Source organism: Microtus ochrogaster, linkage group LG2, assembly GCF_000317375.1.
Source record: "Microtus ochrogaster isolate Prairie Vole_2 linkage group LG2, MicOch1.0, whole genome shotgun sequence".
NCBI classification, from domain to species: Eukaryota; Metazoa; Chordata; class Mammalia; order Rodentia; family Cricetidae; genus Microtus; species Microtus ochrogaster.
The window spans coordinates 31,233,510-31,261,135 of NC_022028.1; the positions used below are offsets into that span (position 1 = coordinate 31,233,510).

At 39.5% G+C, this 27,626-nt stretch overlaps 1 protein-coding gene across 1 annotated transcript in view; it reads right to left on the reverse strand.

Annotated features, from left to right (window-relative positions):
* The window catches only part of Nyap2 (neuronal tyrosine-phosphorylated phosphoinositide-3-kinase adaptor 2), a 143,953-nt gene that overhangs the window by 22,500 nt on the left and 93,827 nt on the right, over nucleotides 1-27,626 (reverse strand). Inside the window, exon 4 of the mRNA XM_026785552.1 lies at nucleotides 20,526-20,629. Coding sequence (XP_026641353.1) covers nucleotides 20,526-20,629 — 104 coding nt within the window. The remainder of the gene's footprint in view (nucleotides 1-20,525; nucleotides 20,630-27,626) is intronic.

Below are 27,626 nucleotides of genomic sequence, written 5' to 3' on the forward strand. Positions count from 1 at the left end.
ATCCATGGAGAAACTCACACTGGAAATTCCAAGAGAAGGAATAAGTCTCACAATGTCCTAAATGCTATACCAAATGCTTTCCAGATTACTGCATTTAGTCTAAAATATTCATGGAAGCATATTTTTAAACTGACTCCATTCAATTATAATTGGCTTTACCAATAATATTAGCAGTGACTCTTACTGTTTACCTACTTAGACCTAGTTAAGAAAATCTCCCTATTATAGGTAAAGAAACTGCATTTCCAGAGCCGAGAAAAAATTTTAAAATGGGTTAAGCCAAAGCTGACTGATTCTAGAAGCTGCCATCACTCCAAATACAAATACATAAAAATATTATTACTAAAACAATGTACTTCAAAATCATGGTCTTAGAGAAACTTAATACTAATAAGTCATGTGTTTCATATCAATTATATTATGAAGGTAATGCCTTAGAATACTTATTTGTGCATGATATGTGTGTTGGGGGTGGCACACAGATGTGTCAAGGTGTACAAATGGATGGAGATTAATAACAATAAAAATCACTAATAAAATGATTTTGTAAAACAAACTTAAGACATTAGAAACTATAAAATATATTAGTGTGTTTAGAAATATTTAAATATTCTTTAAAATAGTTTTGATGAGTCTATTTTTTAAAAATTTTCATGTATATGAGTATTTTGACTGCATGTATGTCTGAGTACCATGTGAATGCTGTCCCTATGGAAGCCAGAAGAAGGCTGTAGATCTGTTAGGACTGGAGTTACAGGTGTTAGTGAGCTACTGTGTGACAATTGGAAACAGAGCCCTGATCCTCTGGAAGAGCAGCCAGCGCTCTTAAACCGCTAAATCATCTCTCCAGCCCCTATGTAGAATTATATGAAGGTCACGTGATTTTTCAAATATTTCTTGAACAGTATATTTTTTTAAAAAAAAGTTAAGGCAGGCAATGTTGGGTAAAGCGTTTGCCATGCTACATGATGACCTGAGGCCGAATCCCTCAAATCCCAAAGTGCACATGAAGTTGGTCATGGCAGCATGGGAGTAAACATTTGAATCTGAATAGTCCTGTAGAATGTGGAGGGGGGCGTGACAGAAACTGGAGAATCCCAAAAAACTCTTGGGCAACATGGCCTAGTGAAGACTAAGCAAGCAAGCAAACAAAACAGACAAGAAAACAAAACAAAAGAAATAAAAACAAAGACAAACAACAACAAAAACAAATCCCAGAACTTTGCCAAAATGTTAGGAGTTGATGACTGACACGCAGAATTGTCCTCTGACCTCCACCTTGGCACGTGCATGCCCACATACAAGCACATATGTACTCATAAATAAATAAAAAGCTTAAGACATTTCCTGTATAAAATAATTGATATGAAACATATTACTTGTCAGCATTAATATTTCTAGGTCATGATTTTGAATTTGCTAGTGCTATTAATATTTCCATTTCTACATTTTCCCTTGACATAGAGTAATTGGGTTCTTACAGCATTCCTGAACAGTGAGAACATGCCTCGGAAAGAACTTGTAATCGTGTCCATGCTTGCTGAGCTATATTCCCTGATCAGCACTTGCCAAATTTCTTATACAATATATTCGATATCTTTTTCTACTCTGGAATCAGCATAAAATAATGTATTCATTGTCCTTTGAGTATTAAGCAATGATAAGAAAAGCAATGATAATGTCAACCCACTTTATCATAAGTTACCTTTATCCTACACTCGTTAGGACTATAATTACATCCCTCTTAATTACTACCATTTTTCAGACAAGGCACCTGAGTCACAAAGGTTCAATAATTTGTCACTGAAACTCATCAAGGGGACAATTGAGGAGGGATAAAGCCTCGAGACTTCACATCTGCGCGTTTATATCTAACCTCAGAACCTGATGAGAGCATCTTCCACAAATTAGCATCTCCCAGCTGGCTTCTCCAGCTCCCCTCTCACACCTTACAATGCAGCTCACAAAGAGAACAAGTTCAGTAAAGAAAGAAACTCTATGTTTACTTTTTCTACTCTTTAACAAAATGCTATGTACGTGTGTAAGGAGAGGGAGCCTCTTTCCCAGGAAACTGTAGAAAATAACAGAAAAGAGCTCAACCTCCAAAGACAGGGTCACTAACTTGCTCTAAATTTTAAGGCAGCAATGGAAACACTGTTGCTGTTAGGAAACAATGAATTATGAAGATCCACTGACTACCATGCTGGGACTGGGGGAGGAGACATATCATTTCCAAGTTTCATCATGGTAGTCCTGGGTTATCATTCAGCTTTCAAAATTAAGAATCACTTCATTGCTTTTATGGCAGCACATGAAGCTGGAGTTGTGTCCCTCACTTTGCTAAAATACTGTTGATTTCTATAATCAGTGTGTTATTAGAAATATGACTTCCAAGTGATAGCTATTCTGGGTTTGGGCTGTGCCTCCATGATAGAGCATTTGCCTTACATGTATGAGGAACTAAATTATACCCTTTCCGAATTACACAGTTTTTTTTAAATTCTCTTAATTTCAATGACCTTCGCGTGCTTAGTGAGTATCAACAAATTCCCATGCTCTTTGGTGACCAAATATAACCTCTACTTCTCTAACAACACACTGCTCCCAGGAGAAACTACAAGTAGATTAGATTTAGTGCAGACCGTCAACCTTATGTCCCAGGTTTTAATTGACTAACAGCCAATCCTGAGGGTCTTCCTGGTCTCAGCTCACCAAAGGGAAAGGCTTTGAGAGCTTGTGGTCTTTGGAGATAGAGGGCACATTACAGGTCTCAAGTTTCCCAGCTAATCGGTGTCACCCCATAACACACCAGTTCCCTTTCCAAGGAGCCCAGTCACAGTCGCAAGGGAGCAAAGACAGTCACAGATACTTCCTGGCAGTCACTCACTGAGCAACATCCCCTCCCACAGCTTAAAGATGCTTCAAATAAAGGGAAACAAACACTTGAGACAGATGCAAAGAAACTCCTGCTATCTTTAAGTTAGCTTTACAAGTCATTTCGTTGAATGACACAGAATACAGCCCTTCTTAACATGACGTCTGGGTACACACTTTAAACCCACATGTTCAGCCCTTGAATTCAAAGAGCACAAGTTAATATGGATTTATGGCACCAGACTGTGGGAATTAGCCACAATCTTCTCATCAAGCCCCCCTAGGAGAAAGGAAGGCTTAGCGTTATCCTTCCTTGGCTCTACCCAGCAGCTCTCAGCAGACAGCTTATTCCCCAACTCCGGAGAATTAGACCCTAAGCTTTCTAGCATCACCTTGCTCCTCTGCTATGAATGGGCTCTGTGCACACCCCACACCACGTGGAAAATTCACCAGAGCTTCACCATGCAGCCCAATTGGACTAGGGACAGAAACCTGCTTGACCTTGGACCCCACACAAAAGGGAGACAGAACCGTTGTTAGTGATTGCAGAAAGGGTGAAAGATTCCTCTAGCCTTTTCATCTTTCCACCAAAGAGGAGTCAAGGAAGAGCCAATCTAGTTTTTTAATTCCCAAAGAAGCCTTAGCTTTCTGACTCTCCTGAAGGTCTAATACTCACTCGTTTAGTCCTAGAATCCTATAACTGAGAGTACTTGACCGTGGGTTTGATTCACAAAAAGCCGCAGTGAAGCCAACACCCCCTATCACTACCTGGGGAAGAAATGGCATTTGTCACTGACTCATAATGACCCAAGGGCACTATTCATTTTTCTAAAATCAACGGGGCTTGGGGGTGTTACCAAGAAATTTCAGGAGTGTTTCTCTTTAGCCAAATTTCTGTCATTCTGAAACACGTGATACAGGATTACCGTATGAATTACTGCTTGCTGCTTCTTCCTGAGCAAGTGCTGCAAAACCCACTGCAGAATTTTGGGGAGAAAAGCTGAGCTGGTGGTATGTGAAGGAGGAAATCCTGAGGCAATACCGCCCTCTTGTGGCTAAATAAGAGTTTGTAAATGATGTAGCCATTTTACAACATTTATTATCATGTGAAGCATTCCCACTCAGTATGCCGTTTTTTCAAGCAAAATTTGTTTCTGTTGACTCTCTCTCCCTCTCCAGTTTCTTCTCCCAGACTCCATGCTCCCCTTGGAGTCCTCAAAGCCTGGCAGACCCCTTGTAACACTTTCATGGCACGTGGGCACGTGTACCCTTTGGTCTTCCCTGAATCCTTCTTGTTGCCTTAGAAAAATCGCCTATCTAGTTTTATAAAATATACACTTTCTTGCAATCTTCACACTGTGCATGCACATTACACAGCCTGCTTGTAAATAGGGGCATTTAGCGATAAGAATCTCATACAGACTCACGTTGCAAAGCCCTGATGATCCCCTATCCCCCTTTTCAGTTGCCTGGCAGAAAGAAGCCCACAGAAGCCATCTCGCCGCTCCAAAAATCTATCACTGTTTTCCTCTGGCAATGGTTCCATGACCTCTCTTTCGGAAACATTCCAGGGTTTGCTTTCAAATCTAATGAAAAATGCCACTTACAGTGACATAGATGTGTTTCTTCTAGTCAAACCTGCTTGTTTGTTTGAGGAGGAAAACAGTATCCATCCCAATGTTCCTTGATGCTCTTGGACAAGGTCAAAGCCAGAGAGGCAGAATGACAGCACTGTGGCTGGGGTCGAGAGGCTGATTGTGATGTATTCATTAAACTTCACAATTAGGACCAGCAACACCGCATACTCAATCTACGATCAAAATGTGTAAAGCCAGTGACTTCCTCTGAAGGTCACGTCATTGTCTTGCCAAGGCAGTTCCATGATGCTGCTGTGAGCTCTATACAAACCCATTTCCTCCAAGGGTGTCTCAAGAAGCCAGAGGTTTTGAACAATTTTATCTATGCATTTGGTTCTTTTCTCATTGCTAGCCATACACCTTGTAGAAGGAAGTGAAGTAAGACTGTTCAGTCTTTTTCTTCTGTCACTTTAAACTCTAACATTATTAAGTATTCCACATCTTTAATTATTAATACAAAAGTGGCTTATTGTCTTTCATTTTAGATTTCCTTTATTTCTAATTTCTTTTGTTTTTGGTTTCAAAATTTGTTCTTGTTACTTTTAATTGTGTGTGTGGATTTGTGTCTGTGTGAGTGCATGTTCACATGAGTGTAGGTGCCTCCAGAAGTCAGAGGCTTCAGATCTCCATGAAGCTGTTTTTGCAGGTAGTTGTTTCCCACCTGAAGTGAGTACTGAGAACTGTACTTGGATCGAATGCAACAACACTATCTATTCTTACTGATGAGCTACGTCTTCATCCCTATTTTCAATTAATTTATGTTTTTCAAATATTTTTTTGTCTTTTTTTTTCTTCTGAAGCTGAGGACCGAACCCAGGGCCTTGCGCTTGCTAGGCAAGCGCTCTACCACTGAACTAAATTTAAGGCATCTCATGTATGATATTTGCATATGAGTGTATATATTTATATGTACATATTCATGTATGTGAATGTGGGTTCACTCATACTTTGGCCCATGTGTACGGATTGGAGGGAAAACTCGGGTATCAATCTGGATCTTCCATCTTGTTTGAGAAAGGCTCTAGTCTATGACCATAAGAACCCGAGAGTTTCAAACATCTCTGATCTAAAAAGCTGAGCAGGATGGAGCTCATTGGAAGGGAGGCATAGTCTCTTCACTGCTTTCTCCAGGCTACGTGGCTCAAGAAGTTTGAGGAAATCTCCATTCTCCTGCTTCCACTGCTTCCTTGGCGTTCTGGGGTTAGAGATACTCACACTACATGTCTGGCTAAAGTGGGTTCTGGGGATTCAAACCTGTGGACTCCTCAAGCTTGTACAAGCACTTTTATTCACTGAGCGGTTTTCTGCTGAAAGGCTGTTTCCCAGCTTGCCTTGTGGACTATGGAAGTCATTTCTGTTCATATAAGAGGCAGCATCTTACTTTCCTCTGTGGGTAAAAACATATAAGTCGTCTGTGCTCATCTGCAGATAAACAAAAATTGGTTGTGTTTATGTAGATCTCTGCTTTCAGTCTTACAGAGATTCAAATGTCTTTTGGGTGTGAATAATGTAGAAACAGTGTTTCGTGCTGTTCTACGCTACAGGGCAGGCTGGCACTAGAGGTGCAATTTGGCCTGCCTGCCCTAGACCCAAGCATGTTTATTTAAATGTTTCCTCCAAAGTCCCTGTCCTGGAGCAGGCTAATCATCTGACTCTGTAGCTGCGAGAAAGACAGAAACACAGAACAACACAGGAAAATACATTTTCACTTGAGAACAATTAAAAAGTAAATTATTTTCTGCAGAAGTTACAAATGGAAAGGTGTTTAACTCTCTGAATTCCCCTCACTCTATTTTTTTGGTTTTGTTTACTCTCTTTCAAGCTTTTCTGGAGCTTTTCTGTATTTTAGGATTTGGAAGTTCATGGAGTATGATTCAAAAGGACTATAGAGATAACCTTAATCTACTATAATATACCATGTATATAACAGGAATTGCACTCTTGTTCATGAAAAGGGTATGTGCCTGATGAGCTGACCCCAATTTTTTTTGTTTTGTTTTGTTTTTTCATCTTGGTTGATTACTTAACAGTCATGTGGCTTTTGGCCATCTTTGCAGGTGACATCAGCGTGGAAGCATACTATGTGACTTTACTGCCGTCTTGGTTATGGTGATCACATGCAATCCCTCTACTTATCATTGCATTCCCTTCTTTCACGCTAAGGATGCAGCAGTAGGCATCCAAGATGCTTTGTTTTATATGAAGGAGGCAGTGAAAGGGTCTGCAAGACATTTCGGATTAGCATGGACTTTTGTATTTATCTTTAGAATGAAAAATGACATTTTTTTTCACAGACAGAAACATACACAAGTTCTATGTAACATATGTGTGGTAGTTAAGGTTTGTAAATTCTTGAGGTTCTCTTTACTATTTTCACCAAGATTTTGCTATTTGGAAAAAAACTGAGTTACATAAAAACTGTGGTATTTTATAAAAATATTGTAAAAGGATCTGGAAAATGAGATACACAGTCTCTTTATGGATTGTATTAAGGGTTCAAAGTTTACTTTGATACTAAAGGACCTTTCATTCAAGAATTATTATTTTTAAGGCTCAAACTTGATAAGGATAAAATTGTAAAATCTTAATTTTATAAAAGATACCAACTTATTTTAAACTGTTAAGAGTAATTAAAATATACAAGTGTATAGTCAGTCATGCTTAGTACAAATGTAATTCTCTTACAGAGACAAGCTTGGAGGGAGAGACTAATTTTTATCTCCCATTATGTAGTAAGTTTCTGCATATGTTGTCAAAATTAAGCCTAAAGTAAGTAATTAAAAGCAAGTTTAAAGTAATGTTAAAGGTTATTTAAAGTAAGATGATATTAAAATTCAAGTATATAAAAAATGAGCTGTGAAAGATTGGATGTTTGAGGAAGGTGGGGCAAATTTACAATATGCTTGCATGGCAGCCCCTGATTGGATGGAGGAAAGCTTCCAGGTTCTTGTTCTTTATGTAGGAGTATAATGAAGACACACAGGTAATAGTTACCCTTCTAAAGACCTCTGGTACATGCTTCAGTCAGTTGTACAATTGCATTTAACTCATGTTAATCTTTACATAAAAGTTTACATATAATTTTGTCTCTTGAAGTTTCTCCACAAAGTTGTACAGTTATTACCTCCTGACTTACGTTACAGATCTTTGCCAACTGTTAAATTTTATCATGGTCCCTTGGATGGACCCGCTTCTGAGGCACTCTGCTACTCTGCTTGTCACCTTCCTGTCATCCTTGAAGCAGGTACCAAGAGATCTATCCCCCAAACCCCTAAAAGTAGTTTGGGTGACCTCTAAGAGGGGACTACTGGACCATGGACCACCCAACTCATGTCTTCTTGCCACTCCAGACATTGTTTTGGGGCCTCGGAGCTGAAACAGCTGGACTGAAGTCTTCTTGCATTAATTAACATCTCTGCATCACCAGCTCAGGTGAGTTTCACATCCCTCAGGATGAGCTTGACTGCTGCAATACTCCAAGAGAAAGGACTAGATCTGACTACCGGGGTGGGCATTTTACTCTACCCTCCTCTATGAAGATGCTGCTTCCAGGCCAATACATCCTCACTCATGTGAAATTGGGTATAGAGACAAGGATCAGAAAAAAAATCAACCACAATTCTTCTCCTACACTGGGGTTTCCTGTTCCCTCCCACTATGGCTGCCCACGATGACCACTCTTTCTTCATTATTAGTCTAGCATTCTGTATTTACCCTGTCTTCTCTTAAATGTTTTACTTGCTGCACTTCACCCTAAACCCAATCAAGACGTTTCAGTAGCTTTCACCCTCTGGATTCTCCATTTGTTCTTGAAGCCCGTGGGAAAAGACGTCATAAGTGCCATGGGGAAGCTGGCTAGAAGGGACCTTCATCCCATTCACGCCAGCCAGATGCAATTCTTTACATCAGTCCTCTAGTTTTTCCTGTCACCTTCCTTAATCTTGTTGCGTAGTATTTATAGTTCATTATTGCAGAATATATTCGGAACTGCAATTAACAAACAAATATAGCGGACCACAAATGGGAAACAGTGGCCTTTTCTTTCCTTTGCTGTTGTTCTTGTTGTTGCTAGTTGTGTTTCTGTCAGTGTGTAACCAGTGATTTGCAATTATCTTGTGACTGTCAGATGCTCTCTAGTTTAAGCGAAGGCAGTCATGTTAACTTGGACAGTACTCTCTCCCCCTCTAGTGGTGATGAACAGCATAGGAAATTTGCAAAAGGCATTTTCTCTAGCACTCTGGTGGGAAAGGACTGTATAAGCATATACACAGCCTAGAACATTGCACCAAGAGTGAGAAGAGAGGAGGTTCAGTCCACAACCTTCTGTTACATGATTTGTGAACATGAGATTTTGTTTGACCTGCTGCAACTCAATTGCTTCATCTGTTAGAACATTGATTTGATTTGGAGGACTGTCATGGTTGCCATAAGAAAATACACTCATTAGCAAATTTACATAGATGATAACACATGAGAAATTAGGTTACCTTCTTTTTCTATATAAAATTCAAAAGATAAATATATTTAGTCAATGAATTTGATCTTGTGGACAGGTTCTTAAGAACCTTTGTGTTTGTCCCTTGGTGCTGAGAGAATTTAGAGAAAAAGTCTAAAAAAAAAATGAGAGAGGTAATTGACATTGTAAACCTGATCCCTGGCATTGTTGGGGAAATCACCCACAGGGTCTTCCTGCTAACTAAGGTGAACTCAAATCTAACTGCAAAGGAATTCTCGGGCAAATCAAATCCAAAGGGGGGGGGGGTGAAGCAGGCCCTGGCCTTTGAAAAGTGACTTGAAGAGGTCCCGGGATCCTGTTCCCAGCATTCACGATATTCTCCCTCAGGCATCTCTACTCCAGATCCAAGTGTTCAGTGCCTCCTTTTGACCCCAGTGAGCACCGTGCACACAGGATGCATATACACACTTGCAGGCAAGACATGCTTTTGAAAGTTCTTTGGGGAAAAAAAAATGCTTGTTTTTTCAAAAAGAGCAAGGGAATCTATGGAACAAAAACTAGTTCACACACCAGGATTCGATTCTGGATACTTGAAGGACTTCTGAGATTCAAATATGCTTCAATCAGACCTTAGAATTGAATCCTTATCTGTTAGTTGATTTTTTTTAGGTTAGTGGAGGGGTTGAAAATGATATTCTTGACACATTAAAATGTCCAGAGATGAATTATAATGAAAAGAATGTGTGTGTCTACTAGCATTCATATTTCCCTAGATTACCAATGTTAACAACAACAATAAAAAGTAAAGCAAGCAAATGAATGATCTTAGGACGTCCACCCATTTGGGGCTCTGTTGAACTAACAGTTTTCTCCTTTAGTCATGTTAATTGTTTAGCTTAAGGCTCTCTTTTATAATCTTCTCATCATCTGATCCTTAAGGATTATGCACAGAGGAATGAGCATTTGAGTTCTAAGGAAGCAGCTCTTGGCAAGTCACTGAAAAATTTAAGCAGGCCTGTTGCTTCATTACCTAGATGGAGAAAGGACTATTCGAATGATTTCTAGGTTGTCAGAGCTTAGATGTTTGTTCTTCATCCCTTCATGAGTTACCCCTGGTCTTTCCCTCTTCAATGCCTGTAACTCCCCTGATGATAGTGGCTTACTTCTAGCTGCACTGACCAATCACATAGCTTATAGATCTTCACTTCTTTGCAAACCCGATGTCTGCTGTAATGACCTTGTTTCCTCTCTTGTTAAAGTGTCCATCAAATGCCACTTCCTCCTTCTCTAAAGCTGCACTTGACCACCTTCAGTGACATCTCCAACAGTGGCAATTAATCCCTCTGTCTTCTGTGTATGCTCTTCTTAATTATACCAAACTGTGAGTGCACACACATGTGCACATCATCACTGGGCTCTTTATTCGGCTGAAATCCCTCTGAAAATAAGGAGCTGAATCAACTGTTTTGCAAACTAAAGTACCTGTAAGACCATATGGTGGCAGCAGCTGAACAATGAGAATCTGCTGACAGAATATATGGAAGCCATTTGTAAAATTCCAACATGCTACTGATCATTACTGCAAAATGTCATTGCATCCACATGTGTTAGTTATCAAGGCTTAGTCAGTGGCATGTAGGAAGCTAGGCTAAATAAGAGATAGGGGACCCAAGCAGTAGATAATTTTGCATGAAAATGAATGCTCTTAGCGCACAGGAGTTTAGAATGAAAATCAAAAATAAATAAAATGGCCCCAAATTCCATTTCTCTCCCCTGCACTTTTGAAGAGTTCCCAGCTGCAGGTTTCCTGTCTGTGTCATACAAGACTTTGCCATGTGGGTCGCAACATCCTCCAGGGGCTTGCAGCCACCCACCTGGCCTGCCAGAGCACAGTTGAGAGGGGAAGGAAAAGTGAGGCTGGAAAAGAATAGTTTCCTTACTCCCCCTTCTGAGTCTCACTCAACAATCCCATTTCTGAGAGGGGGGCTGAAGCCTGTCACTCACGCTGGAACCTGGGCAGTTCATACTTGCTCAGAGAGGAGTGGGGCAGGGGCCAAAGGCTGCCCCTTTTTGGGTGTTGGTTGGCATGGCCTCTCTGTGAGTCACGAAGAGCAAGAACGGAACCTGACTGTAATCAGGTCAGTGGAGTATCAACCCCCAAAATTGTCGGCCTCTGTGAAGTTTTACTCTTTTTGAATTTTTTGACTTTAAATTTGACTGCAGAGGTAAGCTTAAAAGTACTACAAGCATGTAACTAGTGCAGACCCACCCAAGAAGCAAGGTTCATGTGCCTTGGAGCCAGTCCTATAAGGCTGTGACGGAGTAAAATTAAAGGCAGGGGGTAGACTGGGTCAGAGTGAGGGAGAGGACGGGAGAACGAAAAGTCACAGCTTCGGTAAACTTATCTGTTTTAAAAGATAATATCTTGCACTGAATTATTAAAGGGAAAGTCCCCACTCCCTTCTGGATCTGTACAGTTTTCCATACACTTTCATTTACCCTCCATCAGAGTTAATGAACTGCCCCAAATACATATTTGTATCATTAAATATAGAATGTCTCTCTCTAATGGCACCGGTAACATGCTATCTCCTTTTGTTGACAAAGCTGATTAAAAATAAACTTCATGTTCAGGAATGAGTTTGATGAAGATTTTTTTTTCCTCTGTGAATTGCAACATTGTGTTACCTCTCTCAATGGGCATTGCGTTTCTATTATCTCCCTGGCTTTTCTTGGTCACCGTCAGCAACCAAATGAAGTCCTCCATTTATTAGCTGATGGAGGGATATGTGAGAATTATGAGAGCCGCTGTCTGGAGTCTCTGTGCTTCTATCAATCATGATCACAGCATGTTGCAGACTTATCTGTTATACCTTTATCATTTCTTCAGTGAATGCTAAGACAACTAGAATGTTATAAGTTGAAAATACATATTCCCTTCGTAAATGAACCTGCAATCTAATGCAAATACTTATGGCTACTGCATTTCTGGAGTTCAAAAATGACTTTATGGAAAAATGAAAATGCTACTATAGTAATATGATCTCTCTTCCCCTCGTGCCTCTCCCCCCTCTGTGTGGGTGTCCCCACCAATGAAATATCTGACAAATGTTTGTAAATTTAATATTCTGAGAGTAAAGAAATTCAGCAAAAAACTCCTGTGTTCTTTGCTTGCATACAAGAACTATGGTCACATATGTCAGGAGTAGTAGTGGTCTTTGTAACTACTGACACAGTTACCTGTCAGAAATAGACGAACTGTTCCAAGACTATAAGACCCATGGTCAGGCCTTGAGATGGAAAACATTAAAAATGAAGGGTATATTTTATCAGAGACAGCAGAAATGGGACCTAAAAAAGAAAGGGGAGAGTTCTCTTATAAACCTGGAAAGAGGGCTTCATCAACAGGGACAAGTAGGACAAGGAGCCACAGCCATCAAGGGCAGGATGATGGATATGGATGGGTGAAAGAACAGAGGAGAACCCTTCAGAGATATCCTCTCAAATAAAATAAAACATCTGACTCATATCCTCTGGGGGAGGCAAACTGATTTAATTCAACATACCGTACTTGACAGAAAGCATGGAGGAGCCATCAATTAAAAAGTGCCACAGTACATCATGGCTTCTTAACTGCAGTCCACAGAAAAAGGGAGGAGGAAGAAAGAGAGGAAGGAGATATGAAGACAGCCAGCCAGCCAGCCAGCCAGAGAGAGAGATGAGTGTGGCCTGCTTTCTTCTTCAGGCTTCAGGATTTGGCCTATGAGAGTGACAAGCCTCTTCAATGGACAGGTCTATGATCTAAAGTGGCATCACACAGCCAATGTTTTCTACAAGGTCATTTATGATCATAATGAAAAGAAGATACACACTTAAGATAGCAGGAGTGGCTTCCAGGATGGCAGATATCAGTTGACTCTGACCAGAGGCTGAATGGTTTCTCATGTCAACACTAGGAGAAAGTTCCCAGAAGCAAGGGCTGTGCAACCTTTATAAACAACCAGAAGTGTGAAAAGCTGAAAAAGATTGCCTGTTAGAGTGTGTGCTGTGGGCACAAGGAGGAGTGGAAGGATATGAATAAGTGGTGGGAAATTTGGCTGAACAAGACCAAGACCAACTCACTGAGTTCTTGAAATCCTTTGTGTAGTACATCTTCTGCACTGTAGGTGACGGGCAACTCTACAGAATATCCCACAGGGAAGAACATTTATCACATATAATCACTCTTTTATAGAAGTGAAAAACAGATCTGGAATCAAGATTGGAGTGGAAGAAAAGGACTAGACATACTAATCCTTCTATAAGACTGCACAGCTGTCCTCCAAAATACATATGGATTCAAGAGAAAGAAACCCGAAGTACAATGGTGGTGCGGTTCGTTCCTCTTTTGACCTCCTGCCAAGTGAGTGTCTTATTCTCTTGATGCCTGTACTAAGAAGAGATAATTCTCTTCATTTCTGTGCTCAAAAGAAAAATGATCAAGGGAGCCGCATGATGAACAAATGAATGACAGAAAAAGAACATTGGTGCTTTCTAACATGCAAGGCTAAGATGTATTTTCAAATCCATTATCTTATGTGTAAGAATTCACAAATCCAAACACTTGGGGATTCTACAGACTTGGCAACACCAAGATGGAGTGTGAATGTCTGGACTCCCCAAGGGTTCCCTGTTTCATTATTTAGGCTTCTCTTGGTAAATGGCACAGATTGGGGATCTACCCAGAGTTCACTTGAAAGATAAGTAACTTTGGCTCCCTGAGCTTCTCTGGAAAGCCGCATTCCCTTTCATATGCAAAGTTGATGGTGTCAGGTAAGATTACTCTTGACACTCTGTGGTCCTTCAAATGACTTTCTCGTTTTTCTAGGAACAGAGCCATTAAATGCAACGTTTCAAATACCAAATACCATCCCTGTCAAAATAGCTGACAACCAGGGATTATTAACCAGCTCGAATGCAGCCTTTGCTTCACAAAAACAAATGCTTTGAACTGACAGTATGGCTATTTTTCCCCCTTTAAAGTGTCTGTTTGTGGGACTGCTGTAGAAATCCACAAATCAGGCAACCCTTAGTGAATACATTAATGTCTGTTGTGTGTTGTTGGCTAAATCTGTACTCACTCCCCTGCAGCTGATACTCTCAGGTCCAGATGTAAGAGGGGGTGCACATTGTTTTCAGAATGTGCAGTGTATTGGGTGTGCTCAAGGTGTACTCTTCAGAGTGCATGCACACTCATGTACATATGCATGTTCACTTATGCACACCCATATCAGCATAGGTACATTTATGCATACTTAGAGATACATATGCATGTGTGTGTGAACCTGCACACACTCTGAAAGCTCACACCCACTTGGCTGAGCCCTTAGGTATCCTTTCAACATGGTCAGAAGTTCCCCCTAACACGGATCTGTCCTCCGCAAGAGGTGTGGCATTTGAACTTCTAGAATGTTAACAGGTAATTACCTAGAACCTTACACAATTGCTCTTTAGCCAACGGCTTTCTGATTTCAAGTCCATCATGATCCCCCTTCACAAGAGTCAGTTTAAAAGGGTCTACCAACTGGCTATGTGGGTAGCAAAATGCCCCCCCCCCAAAATGCTGCAGGCTCTATAGACTTTAGAGACTGTCTAAAGTCAGCTGTAGTGGTTAGAATAAAATGGCACCCGGAGTCTCAGGTATTTGAATGTTTGGTCCACAGCTGGTGGCACTGTTTGGGGAGGCTTAGTAGGCATGGCCTTACTGACAGAAGTGCAACATTGGGAACAGAGATCGAGGAGTCAACCATATGTCCTTCCTAGTCCATTCTCTTTTCTTGCTTATAGGACAATAGGTAAGCACTCGGCAAGCTCATCTGACTAGCTACTGGTTGCCATGCTTCCTTGCCAAATTAGACTTCTATTCCTCAAGAACCGTAAGCCCAAATAAGCCCTTCCTTCCATAAGTTGCCTTGGTTATGGTATTTATCATTACAATAGAAGAGTAACTAATAGACCCGCCTAAAATATAAATGAAAGCAATGGTCACTGTGGCTGTCATTCACATCATACACTTCCATCCCTTTCTTCTGCAACAAGGTCTGTCTTTTATACCTTGCTCTCATGTCTCTTCTGAATTCTTGCAAGGGTAACATAAGAGTGAGGACCCAAAGATAGAGTTACACTGACAACCTCATTTCACTGTTGGGGATTCTAAGTCATAGGCAGGACCCTACTTGGTTAAAGTCTTGGGAAATTCATTCTCTCCTAAGCAATCTTTACTTAAAAGTGATGAATTTTAAGGGCAAGACCAAGAAAAAGGAGATGAGCAAAGAAGAGTATGAAGAACAACTGAGAAAGGAGTGTGAGGAAGGCAGCTGTGTGGGAGGCCGGGCTAAATTGAATAGAATTGCCTGCACTTGCACCTTGGCAGCATAGACTAGTCTCAGAAGTTGAACTAACAGAGACCCTCTAGTTTTAGCTACCCTACTAATAGAAATACTATGTCTGCTTTTATGATATGAGCATTGTTGTGGGACAATGGTCTGTATCCTTTCAATTATATTTTAAATAAATGCTGATTGGCCATTAACCAGACAGGAAATATAGGTGGGACAACTAGGCAGAAAATAGACGCAGGGTGACAACAACAGGAGAATTCTGGGAAGAAGAAAGCTTGGTCCACAGTCCTGACCCAGCCACAGAAGAAGCAAGATGTGACTGCCTCACTAAATAAGGTACGGAGCCACGTGGCTAACATAGACAAGAATAATGGGCTAATGTAAGTTATAAGAGTTAATAAGAAACCTGAGCTAATGGGCCAATCAGTTTATAACTAATGTAGACCTCTGTGTGGTTTCTTTGGGACTTAACGACTACAGGAAGCAGGCAGGACAGAAACCCAGTCAACAGGATATGCTAATATAGAATTCTGAGAACGGTGGCCATTGCAGGAAGAACACAAATATTGCTTCATTTGGAGTTCTGCTTCAACCTGAGGGTCTATATTCATTTGTAGCACAGAATAAAGGGGGATCACTACAGGTCTCTGTGTTTCTTCAGAAAGACATTCAGTGTACGACAGTATATTTTTATTCAAATAAAGCATAAATCAGTGGTTCTCAACCCGTGGGTCATGACCCCTTTTGGGGGTCTCATGTCAGATATTTACATTACTATTCATAACAGTGACAAAATTACAGTTATTAAGCAGCAATGAAATAATTTTATGTTTGGGGGTCACCATACCATGAGTGTCTGTATTAAGGGGTCACAGCATTAGGAAGGTTGGAAACAGTGAAATAAAGCACAGTACAACTGTAAGCTAGCATCAATGTACAAACATTTCCTCATGCTCCACTGGTCCCCTAAGTCAGAGGCAAACTTACCCACTAGATAGAAAGAGCTTTTTTTTTTTAAGGAAAAACTCTTAGGCTACTCGTTTCAAAGCTATTAGTGGCAGAAAAATCAGAAAAATAGTCTTCAATTTGTTAAGTTTTTTTTTTAACTGCACTTTAATTTCCATCTGTGGGAGAAGGATACCTATTTTGTTGAGACTCAGATGATTAGAATGAATGGGAGATGTCATAAATCCCGATGAAATCAGCTTTATTTATTCATAAAGATACATAGCACTCGGGGGGACATTATTTTTCCCCTGCCCAAAAGGTGTATTTGAAAGTTAGGCAGTAAATCCCTAATATAAACCTGCTTTGAAGTGCAGGTTGTAATATACACTTTAGTTGCTAGGGGGAGCCATGTATCCACTTAATTTGTTAACTTGCTCCAAGTCTTGCAGGCAGGTGTGTTGAAGTCCCATTCATTTCAGCTGTTAAATGTGTCTTCTACAATGCATGATGTTTTTGAACAAAACAAGGTATTTCAAATCACAAAGTGATAAATTTCAAGGCAAATTCTGACCTTAGCAAAAACATGTCCCATATTTCTGCACCATTTCCCCTACCTATATAGTTGTAGTATTTCCACTGCATTCGGTTACTGTTTAATTCAAATAGGACAATAAATAATATTAGATGGCAGGTGAACTGAAATTACACTCGTGGTTAATTTACACATACTTTGTATCCAAAACACACTTAAGTACAAGACAAGAAAAGTACTATTATCTAGCAAATTTGGAGTGTATAATCTCTCCCAGTTCTATATAAGGCTGGTAATACTGGGATAAAGCAAGCAACCACTCTGCATCCATCATGTTTGTAATACCACTGGTTAGTAGGGCTCCTTTTAGAATTTTCCAGCAAGTAGGAAAACTGAATTAGTGGGAGGGTAAAATGATATAAGGGAAGAAGAGAAAGAACTAATAATTTTCTAGCAGTTATTACCTACCTAGGCATATATGTGTATGTGTGCATATGTATATATGTATATACACATATAACTGTATATATTTATACATACATACATACACACACATATATGAAATCACTTTGATTCTCAACAATACTACTAATCAACTAATAAATACTTCCAATACTTTTTAGATAAGAAAACAGGCTCAGAAAAAAAGTGTGACACATTTGAGTGTTTCAGATCTAGCATAAGCTCTGGGATTCCATAAGCAAACAAAACCAAACATACAAACAAAAGCCTTTGGAGGGGTTGTGTTCACCACCTCACACTAGCGCTCAGTTGCTGTGTAGGATAGTAAGGGCACCCATCTGATAGTACACAGTACAGGGATGCTTTGCGCATGCCTGTGAGAGTCCTGTGTGCCAGAAGCAGAGATGACAATGAACGGCACAGGCCTGTGACTGTGCAAACTCCACCCCAGATCCTCCTGTACCTTTTGGGCCTTTCACACAGTAAAGAATATTCCAGTTCCTTTGTATTTTTTCCTGGTCACTTGTATTGACAGATATGACTTCTGACCGTAAAGGTATAGAGGACGCATCCAGTTCTGGAGGACTATAGTGCCAGCTAACAGACACTCCCAGCATCCTCGGATTTAATTGCCACCTGACGGGTTTAAGTCTTCTTAGATAAAGTTCAAAATCAAGGTACAGTGCTTCATACCCAGAAGTGATAGACAGCAGACTGTTGGGACCAGCATGAGTTTGTTTGTTTTATTCAGTTTAGTAATGGATTTCCTAAGATGATGCTTATGAGTGCTGGACTCAAAAAGTAGCCTCTAACTATCTTTTACTTAAAGCATTCAAATTTAGTGACCCTGCAATATCTAAATTGTAAATATTCAATGACACAGTGGTTCATAAAATGTAATCAGAATCCCCGTCATCTGAATTCCTTGCAGGGATGTAGAAATTAAATAATTCCAACATTTCAAGATCCAATGCCATTTAAAGGCAATATTTCCTTTATTTAATTCTGACATTAATTAAATACTATAGAGAGCTCTACAGAAAACCAAAGCCTCACATTTTTTTCTAAATCATCAGACAGAACTGTTGAGATCACATATAAGATAATAGGGATTTTCCTACTTGCATTATGCTAATACACCATCATCATAATGCACAGTTACAGCTTGGTTTATTCACCAGTAGTCCTATGACTAACATTAATTTATTCCATATTTCCCAGTGCTAGACATTCCCACATTCAATAAATTTCATGGAAATAAGCATTATTTCTGCAAGATGATCTTTTCTAATAAAATTTCTTTTTCAATTTGAATTTAGTACAGATAAACTTTTCCCCAACACTAGGTGACTTTGTGTAATGTTTGTGTCTGTTTTCCATGTCCCCTATTTAGGTTTTTCTGTATTTAGAAATACAGACTAGACTGACCTCAAGGTACACTAACATGAACGACAGATACTGTAGGCCAAGTCTCCTGCATGGCCCATAGGAATCTCTGCTGTGAAGGAGCTCGGTGTTTGGTAGGAAGTCAGCTTTGGCTGCTGAGAAACTTATTCTCTTTGGGTCATTCTTCTGTTTCCATATTATTTAAGCATAAGCTCACAACCAGACAAATAACCATAAGCCACACATCACCAGACAATTGGGCTACAGAGAGTTTCCTGGCTGTGTGTTGGAAGGGACTGATCTGCTATCACAGTCATCAATAGTTTTATAAAGTTGGAGAGACAGTAGAGAAGAGGTCCTTCTCTCACACTGTGACTCAGAGGCAAGTGCCCCTGCCCCACATATCCTGTAAACCTTAAAGTAGTTAAGTTGGCTCCATTTACTTACTCCACTTACAAAGGCCTTTAGTGGTTTAAATTAAGACACAAGGAACCCTAAATGATACTTGAGATGCACCTGAGAGAGATAAGTGTTTGGAGATATTTATGTATTCATAAAGTAAGCACTGTGCATACTTTAGTCAGACAAAAATACTAAGAAGCATAATGTTTCTCATTATAAAAAGCAATTATTATGCTTAGGTATGACTTTAAAAGATCCTGACATTTAACATATTTGATGAATGTGCAATGTGCTGATCAGAGCTGGGTAGCGTCCTAGAGGGTCTCATCATTAGGTTTATAATGGCCCGTTTCGTCAGAGTACCACGAATGTAAATACAAGAGCTGGGAAGCAGAACATCTACTCCAAAATGGCACTGTCCTGCTTAATACCCACAATACTTCATGGCAAAAATAACTAAACCTTGCCAATTAAATTAAGGGATTGGTTTCCTATTGACTGAGTTACAAAATGATATTTATGTGTAGTGATTGTCCTTGTCCCGAACTCACATTCACGGCCATTCACCCAAAGGAACATCAAAAAGACATATTATTCTGTAAAGGAATAAATGGTATTTTAGCTTATGCCTTTATTTCTTATCTCTTTTCTCCAAGTGATAATAAAGATCTCATTTGCCATGCATAGACACTTTTTTGAGAATGTTTCTGATATCGTTGGTTAAAGAAATACCATTTCTTTAAAAGGTTGTCCTATTAATCTACAGCTGTTGGTAAATATCTAAGTTATCCAGTTAGCTAATTTGTTTCTAGGGCCTAAGAATGAAGAAAGACTAGCTGCCACATTCAATCCAAAGGAGTCAATAGATATATGAATATTTATAAGAACATCGATATTGACATGGTCTTACAGTCATGCTTGAAGCTAAATAAAAATCTGAGTAAATTACCACAAATATCACAGTATAGTAGGATAAGAGCTAAAATATATGTACAGATTCATTGACAACATCTGTGCAAATATTGTGGACAAAACATTTAAAAGAAATTTACACAAAAGTAGATAAATTTATCAAATATTGATAAATTTTCAAAGACAGTATAAAAGTACACAGAACATGGAAAAGAGAACGAATTTTTTTTTAAAGTAGCCACTATGCCCATACATAGAGTGCACATTAACTACATTTATAATTCAGAATGATGGAAATCAGAGACAAAAACGATTTGGTAACAAACAGCAAAGAAAGTTTCACCAATCACAAAGAAGAAAGACATTCTCTTGGGAGATGAAAACACAGATGCCTAGCCCCTCCCCTCCCCATCCACACAGAGAGAAATCAAAGCAAACTCAAACGTTGTCTACAGCAACACAGGACAGACAGGTGGGAGGCATTTGGTATGTTGCATCACAGGAAGTCAATCACGATTGGCTAACGATGATGGTACCTGGCTCTGTTGTAGGTCACTGGCTTGTCTGACAGGAGTCACTGAAGGAGGAGGAACTCCTGATGTAGATGCAGACCGGCCTAGCTTGCAGCTTACTTTAGGTTCTGTGAACAAGGAGGAGACAAAACATTAGCTGAGAAACATTTGAGTTGGTGGGTTGGAGCTCTTTCTCCACTCTAGGTTTGCTGCGTGTGGGCATATACAAAATGCTCCTGATATTGTTTAATAATTATGCCAGAGATAAAGATTTTCATAACTACTTGTTCTCAAAGGCGCTTTATCCAAGCCGAGTTCCTGCGAAGGAGAGACAGAATCCCTTCAAGCACGGGCCTTGTTTCCCTGCACAATTAACTACAATTAGTTTCCATGGAAGGAAACCACCCCATTCAGGGGTAAAACAAGAGACTCTTTTTTAGTTCATCTTTAGTTTTGGTTCCTAGGAATCCATGGCCCCAAAATGTCTTACCTACCCTCTCCTTTTTTATTTCTCTCTCTTCTTCCCTCCCTTCTTCCGATTCTTCCTCCCTCCTCTGATCCCCTTTTCTTTTCCCCCCATCTCTTCCTCCCTCCTTTCCATTCTTTCTTATTTCTATGACTATGTTTAACATGCTTTTATTATAACATTGTTTTCAACTTCTCTCCATTTTCTTTCTACAGGCTGACTGATAGATTTTAGTGTGTGTGCTCATGCATGCACTCATGCGCACGCATGCATGTTTGGAACATACACATGGCATGGCGTGTACATGAGTGGAAGACAGAGAAGACACCTTATAGGAATCAGTTATCAGTTTCTACGTTTGCCAGCAATTTTCTTTCCCACTAGGAAATCTTATTGGCCCTCCATTCATTTTGAGTTTTATAATTATCGTATGAATCATTTGCAATCATTTGGGTAATCATTTTATAACTACCATGTAAAATGAACCAGACTGAGCACAGTGACCACAGTCTTTCTCTTGCCCTGAAAGGGTTTCTATTCTCTTTCAAGAAATGTAGACCCTACACAGCAATCAGGCATTTGATTCGTGACAACAGCTGTGATGAGTCTCCCGAATGCCTACTATATGCACAGCCCCCAAATGGTGGAAAGGATGTGTGGTGAAGACATCGAGTATCCATACTCTGAGGAATTTCATTCTTTTTCACAGGAGGCAAATGCTTCATCTATACTCATTAGGTGGTAGTTTGGAAAGGAATTAGAACGGAGACACAGCACACTGCCATTCATTGGATTTATGCCTTCTCCTGGAAACCTGGGAAAAAAACCTGGGAAAGAGAAGACCTGGTGATGCTGTTAATAGGTGGCACAGTCTAGTGTAAGAAGGACTCGGGAGCTATGGAAGTGAGGCAGAAAATCCATTTTTCTAGGATGCACTTCTTTCATTTACCATATTACTATACATCCCACATAAATAGTAATAAGTGAAATATGCTATTTCTCAGGATATAGATCCTGTAGAGTAGAGCTAACAAGGAAGAGAAACAATATAGGACAGCAATTACTTGTAAAGTTTATAGAAAATGCTGGTACCTTAGTTTCTGTTGCTGTGATAGAATATTCAGATGAGAGCAATTTATGAGGGAATAGAATTTACTCTGCTCCCAGTTAAATGGAGATGGAGGAGAAGCCACTGTCTAGAAGGCTTGAGGCAGTTCACCACATGGTGTTGAGAGTCAAGAAGCAGAGCATGATGAATACTGCATTCAACTCACTTTCTCCTTCATGGACAGCCCAGTACCCCATCCCAGGCACAAGTCCTACCCACGGCAAATGATTCTTCCCAACTCAATTATCCCAGGGAAGAGACTTACCCACCAATATGCCCAGAGATTGTCTCCAGGTGAATCCAGATCTCATTATGTTGAAAATTAGGAATAACCATCACACCTGTAATGTGTGTCCCTGGTGGACACTGGCTTTTATTATCCCTGAACTCACAGATGCCCATACATGTACTACATACACTCATGCTTGCATATGGGTGTGCAGTGACTCTTACCTCTATTTCCCTTCTATTTTTAGTGAAACTGACTACATTCCTCTCTCTTCTTTTCATCTACTGCCTACACACCCTCCTCTTTCTCCATCCTGTCCTGATTGCTCTCTCTTTGTCCTTCTATTCTGCACAGGGCAGCATTTCTTGCCTTCTGGTGTTTTCGCCTTCAGTCACATACAAGATCTGAAGGTCTGTTTTCTCCACATGCTCTTGTTTGGTCCTGGGGCTCAGTGCCTCTGCACAGCAGGTCATTCTCATGCTTCTGAAAGAAAAGCCCAGTTCCCTCAAGTCTTACACTCACCTCCTGTTCCCCTCCAGCCCTGGTTTCCCAATGCATAGCAAGATTATTGCTTCCATTCTCCTGGAAAAATTGTGGACATTTTCAGCTCCTTGTCCCCACTCCACTTTATGTACATGAATAGTCTGGTTAGAACTTCAATTTTACTTTTCAAAATCTCTTGTTTGTCTTATTATTACCTCTGAGATCTTCTTACTGGCTCCCATAATATATATGCTCAAAACAACCTTGGAATTCATGCCAGACCGAATTTCCTAGATTGTTGTTGGCTTACCTCCCTATTTAAATATTTGCAATGATCCCATATTAATGTCACAAAAATAAAAATTACTTCAGAAATCCTCTGCAATCTGATACCATTTAGTAATATCTACACTATAGTCCTTTATTCCCTGCTTTCTAGAACATAGACAATTCTTTCTCTGTCATGGGTGCAGCATGAAGTGCCTCTACTTCCCCTCACATTCTTCCCATGCAGAAACTTTCCATCAAATCAGGTCTCCCTGTTTGCAAATCCTTTGATCTTGCTTCCATTCCCATCTTCCAAATTTACTTAGTATGTGTTCAGTGCTTACAACTTTTGAGCATTTCTAGTTGGAATGGACCATAAAGTAGATATTTAAAATTATTATATATTTTTCTATCACAAAAGATACTCAGACTCGTCAATGTAAGGTCAGCACATCTTATAAAACCAATCAGATAACACAGACTATGTTATAAGACCTGGATCTAAGGTCTACATCTATCCCACATTAATGTGATAATTCTCACTCAAGGGGCTATGACCCTCTAGGACTCTTATCAGAAAACTTTAGCTATATGTGTGTGATTTGAATTGAGGGCATTTGAGTGAGTATATATTATATGAGAACACAGATAAAATGTCACTGTCACTTACACTCTAACCTAATTTACCAGGAAGCAGAAATCCTTGTGTAACTACTATGGTAATGTCAGTTTTTATCACATGAAATCACAGATAAAGCCTCCATCAGATTCCTGGTCAATAAGGTCTTTACAAAAAATCAGTGAATCTCTATTTTCCATTACTGGCTTTAGGATATCTGATAAGAAATTTCAATATATTTTTCTTATGATAAGATCTTGCATACTATTTGTTTACTTCAAGGTTCCTTTAAAGATTATATTGATTATATTATCTGATAAAAAGCAACTGTCTGAACTTTTATACTGTCTAATGTAACCTAGGATTAATTTCCATTGCTAAGGTCCAGCCTTGACTTAATTACTCTCTTCTCAATATAACCATTGATCTCTCTAATTTGCAGAGCACATATCAGTACCATCCAAACAAATGCCAGAATTCATTGTGAACAGCGAAGCCTTGCTTTGCCCCTGGAAGTCAATCCAGATTATGCTAGAGGTGTTTAGCCCACTTATACATGTAAACCATCTGCTACCCATTGCTCATAGCAATTTATACTATTTGCAAGACAACCTATGGGCCAACTCTGGAGTCGGGTCACCCAACAGGCAAATGTTTGATACAAGTTTACATTATGTGGGTTATGACTCTACCTGTAGATTTAGACTGTGATTATTACCATAAATCATTATGTCTGCAAGTATACAGGTACACACACACACACACACACACACACACACACACACACACACTATTCCTCTCTTACGCACACCAACATATACACACATATGAAGCAACACTCATGCTTTGTTAATGGTGTGAGTTTTATCCCTCATTTTGACTCCAATTGATGGCCTACAACTCCAGTGCACTTGGAGTTTGTTGTGGTGTTTATGAGAGAAGATGGATGCCACAAAGGCTTATATTTCTGAGATTTCTAGGAAAAGAGAATCATACACCCTGAAAAACCTAGACAATTTCAGTTGTAACTTACCCTCATGGAGATTGTCTAGGCTTATGACATCAAAATAAAATTGTTCAAAATTCTAATAGCCAAAACCAAAAGATTCTCTCAGGCTTAAGCCAAGAGAAAACTTATACCCAAGTTTTCTTTCCAATTTGAGTTTTAGGTTTTGGGGGCTCATTTGGGCTTTGGAAGCTCCAAAAAACAATAAACCATGCCTGAGAAGAAACATAGCATAATGCTGTCCTGCTTCAAGAACGTTCATCTGGTCAAGAGGTTAATAGTGAGGAGAGGAAACTAGTCTTTTTGTTACCAAGAAAAACGAGCTTTTCCTTTGAAAAATCTACCAATGATGCTCCACAAGAGAAGCAGATGTTGCTTGTGAAATGTCTGTGAAGACCAGGTATGATGAGGAGAAGAACAAGAGTGATATAGGTGTTTCAAAAATATACAGAGAAAAAAGCAGGGACTTCACAAGAGGAAGAAAAGGAAGGAGGTTACAGGTCATAACCACAAGAAGTTTCCACGTCAATAGTAACCAATTTTCCCCCTTCAGTTAAGTTCTCAGTGAATTAAAGAACTTGTTAGTTCTTTTTAATTTTTATGTTTCAAACAAACAAACAAAAATCCAACAGTCATTTCTCATCTTCTCCTTATAAGGGGAAATGGATTTCTGCTCTTGACTGTGTCCCTGATCACTGACATAGGAGAAGCTCTAAGAGGAGGCAGCTGTTCTGTTGTGGAATGGTGGTCCTTGTTTTCAAGAAGACCAATGACTACCTGCCCTATCTTAAGAGGTAAGTACATTTTATCCAAAATGAATAAATGAATGAATAAATAGATAATAAAAGATCTCACTTTCATCTAGCATCAAAGAAGGAAAACAGTCAAATGTGGGCACCCATCTTCCCTCTGCTTTGATGTTCCTTTCACGGAGCATGTCCTAACAGAGATGTGTCCTGGTTCCCTAGCCAGCTCTGCTGCTCAAATCTGCCAATCAAGGGCTCAGAACTGCACTGAAGTTAGACTATCTTGGCCCCCAGTGCATCAAATTGTGTTTACTACAGACTTGTATTTCTGTATAAGATATAATTATGTAAGTCATTTGAGATAAATTGGCAGCTTAATAATAGTGGGAACCTGTGACATATTCCAAAGACATTTAAAACTTTTGTAACCTGTCAAGGCAAAAATATTAAGATGACCTGAAGCTATTAACTAAATCTGATTTTCACACATGAATGCATGCACACACTTATTAATAAATTTTAATAATTTATTTTTAATTATTGAGTTTCAACTAATCCTATTGACATGTAATTGGCTAATAGACTGGTCCTAAACTCATGAGTCTCTGATTTCAACATTCTCCGTTTGAGATTTTTAAATGTGTGTAACAAACCTAGCATCATACACAAAATTGCTGAAAGAATTGAACAATCTAGTCTAGAAAAACTTTGCAAGCAAAATGTCATCTTTGGTTTGTAAATCTAACAACTTCACCCCTTGAAACACTTTGCTTGATTGTTACATTTTTATTATTGTTAACACAGTAGGATTGTGTGTATATGTGTGCATATATGTTCATCTATCTGTCTGCCCATCCATTCATCCATCCTTCCATCTATCCATCCATCCATCCATCCATCCATCCATCCATCCATCCATCCATCCATCCATGTGCACATGAGTATACAGGAGTATGTAGTGAATGTGCACATATGTGTATGAATGTGGAAGCCAAAAGATAACCTCACTTGTACCTCAGGTTCTTTCCACTTTATTTATTTATTTATTTATTTATTTATTTATTTATTTATTTATTTATTGTAGCTAACTGCTCTGAAGGTCATTCATTAGGTCATGCTGGGTGTCTAGGAAGCTTTAGAGGTTATCCTCTCTCTACCTCCAAGTTCTGGGATTATTGGTGAAGACCACGACACCAGCTTTTATTTTGCATGGGTTCTGGGGATCAAACTTAGGTCCTGATGCTTATGTGACAGATGTCTTCATGACTGAGTTACTTTCTAAATACGCATTTTCTTCACATTAACATATTTTTGTAGATCTCTGAGCAGGTGATAGGCCTGAGTGTTATGGCTATGGACCTGAAGGGGGGACAAACCTGAAATTGCTATCATCATTTTTGTGACTATGAACAACTGGAAAAAAATCATCAAAATGTAAAAATCTATCATGAAAGAAGATAAATCTCTTCCTAGTTTTCCAAGGAATTTTCCTCCAATGGGACAAGAGAGACCTGTGCAGTCTTGAATGACTGCCAGTGTTCTGAACATGCTAGTTGCAGTGTTCTGGGAAGGAAGGGTTGAGTAATACAGTCAGTCACTCTACTGAAATGAAATACAAAATGGAATTTATGCCCTGGCAATGCTGAGACATGCATGGGCAGCCCGTACATGGCAGTTCTGTTGAACTTGTCCATATTAGGTTTCATGGTCTAAGTGGATGAGGACAACTAACCAAGGCTAATCCTCAAGAGAGCACCAGATCTCATTATAGAAGGTTGTGAGCCGTGATGTGGTTGCTGAGAATTGAACTCAGGACCTTTGAAAGAGTATGCAGTGCTCTTAACTGCTGAACCATCTCCCTAGCCCTGTATGGTAATTGTCAGGAGTCTGAGAGACCTGATAAAAACCTAAATTCCTAAGAATACTGATATGGCCACACAGTGTGGGACTTGTGGTCTGTAGAGAATTATAAGAGCTGTTATATGTAAGAGAAAGAGAATCACATACGTATCTTGGTGGAAACATTCATTCCATTTTTTTTATGATTAGTAGGCCCAAGATCCCTGGTCTCCATCTTCTTATATTTTACAAAGTGAATATAAATCTCTCTCTTCTCTGCATGGTGAGGCTCAAGGTGATGTAGCTTCTTACAGGGAGGCACAATAGAATGTAGCATGAACATGTTTTTTTTTTTTTTTTTT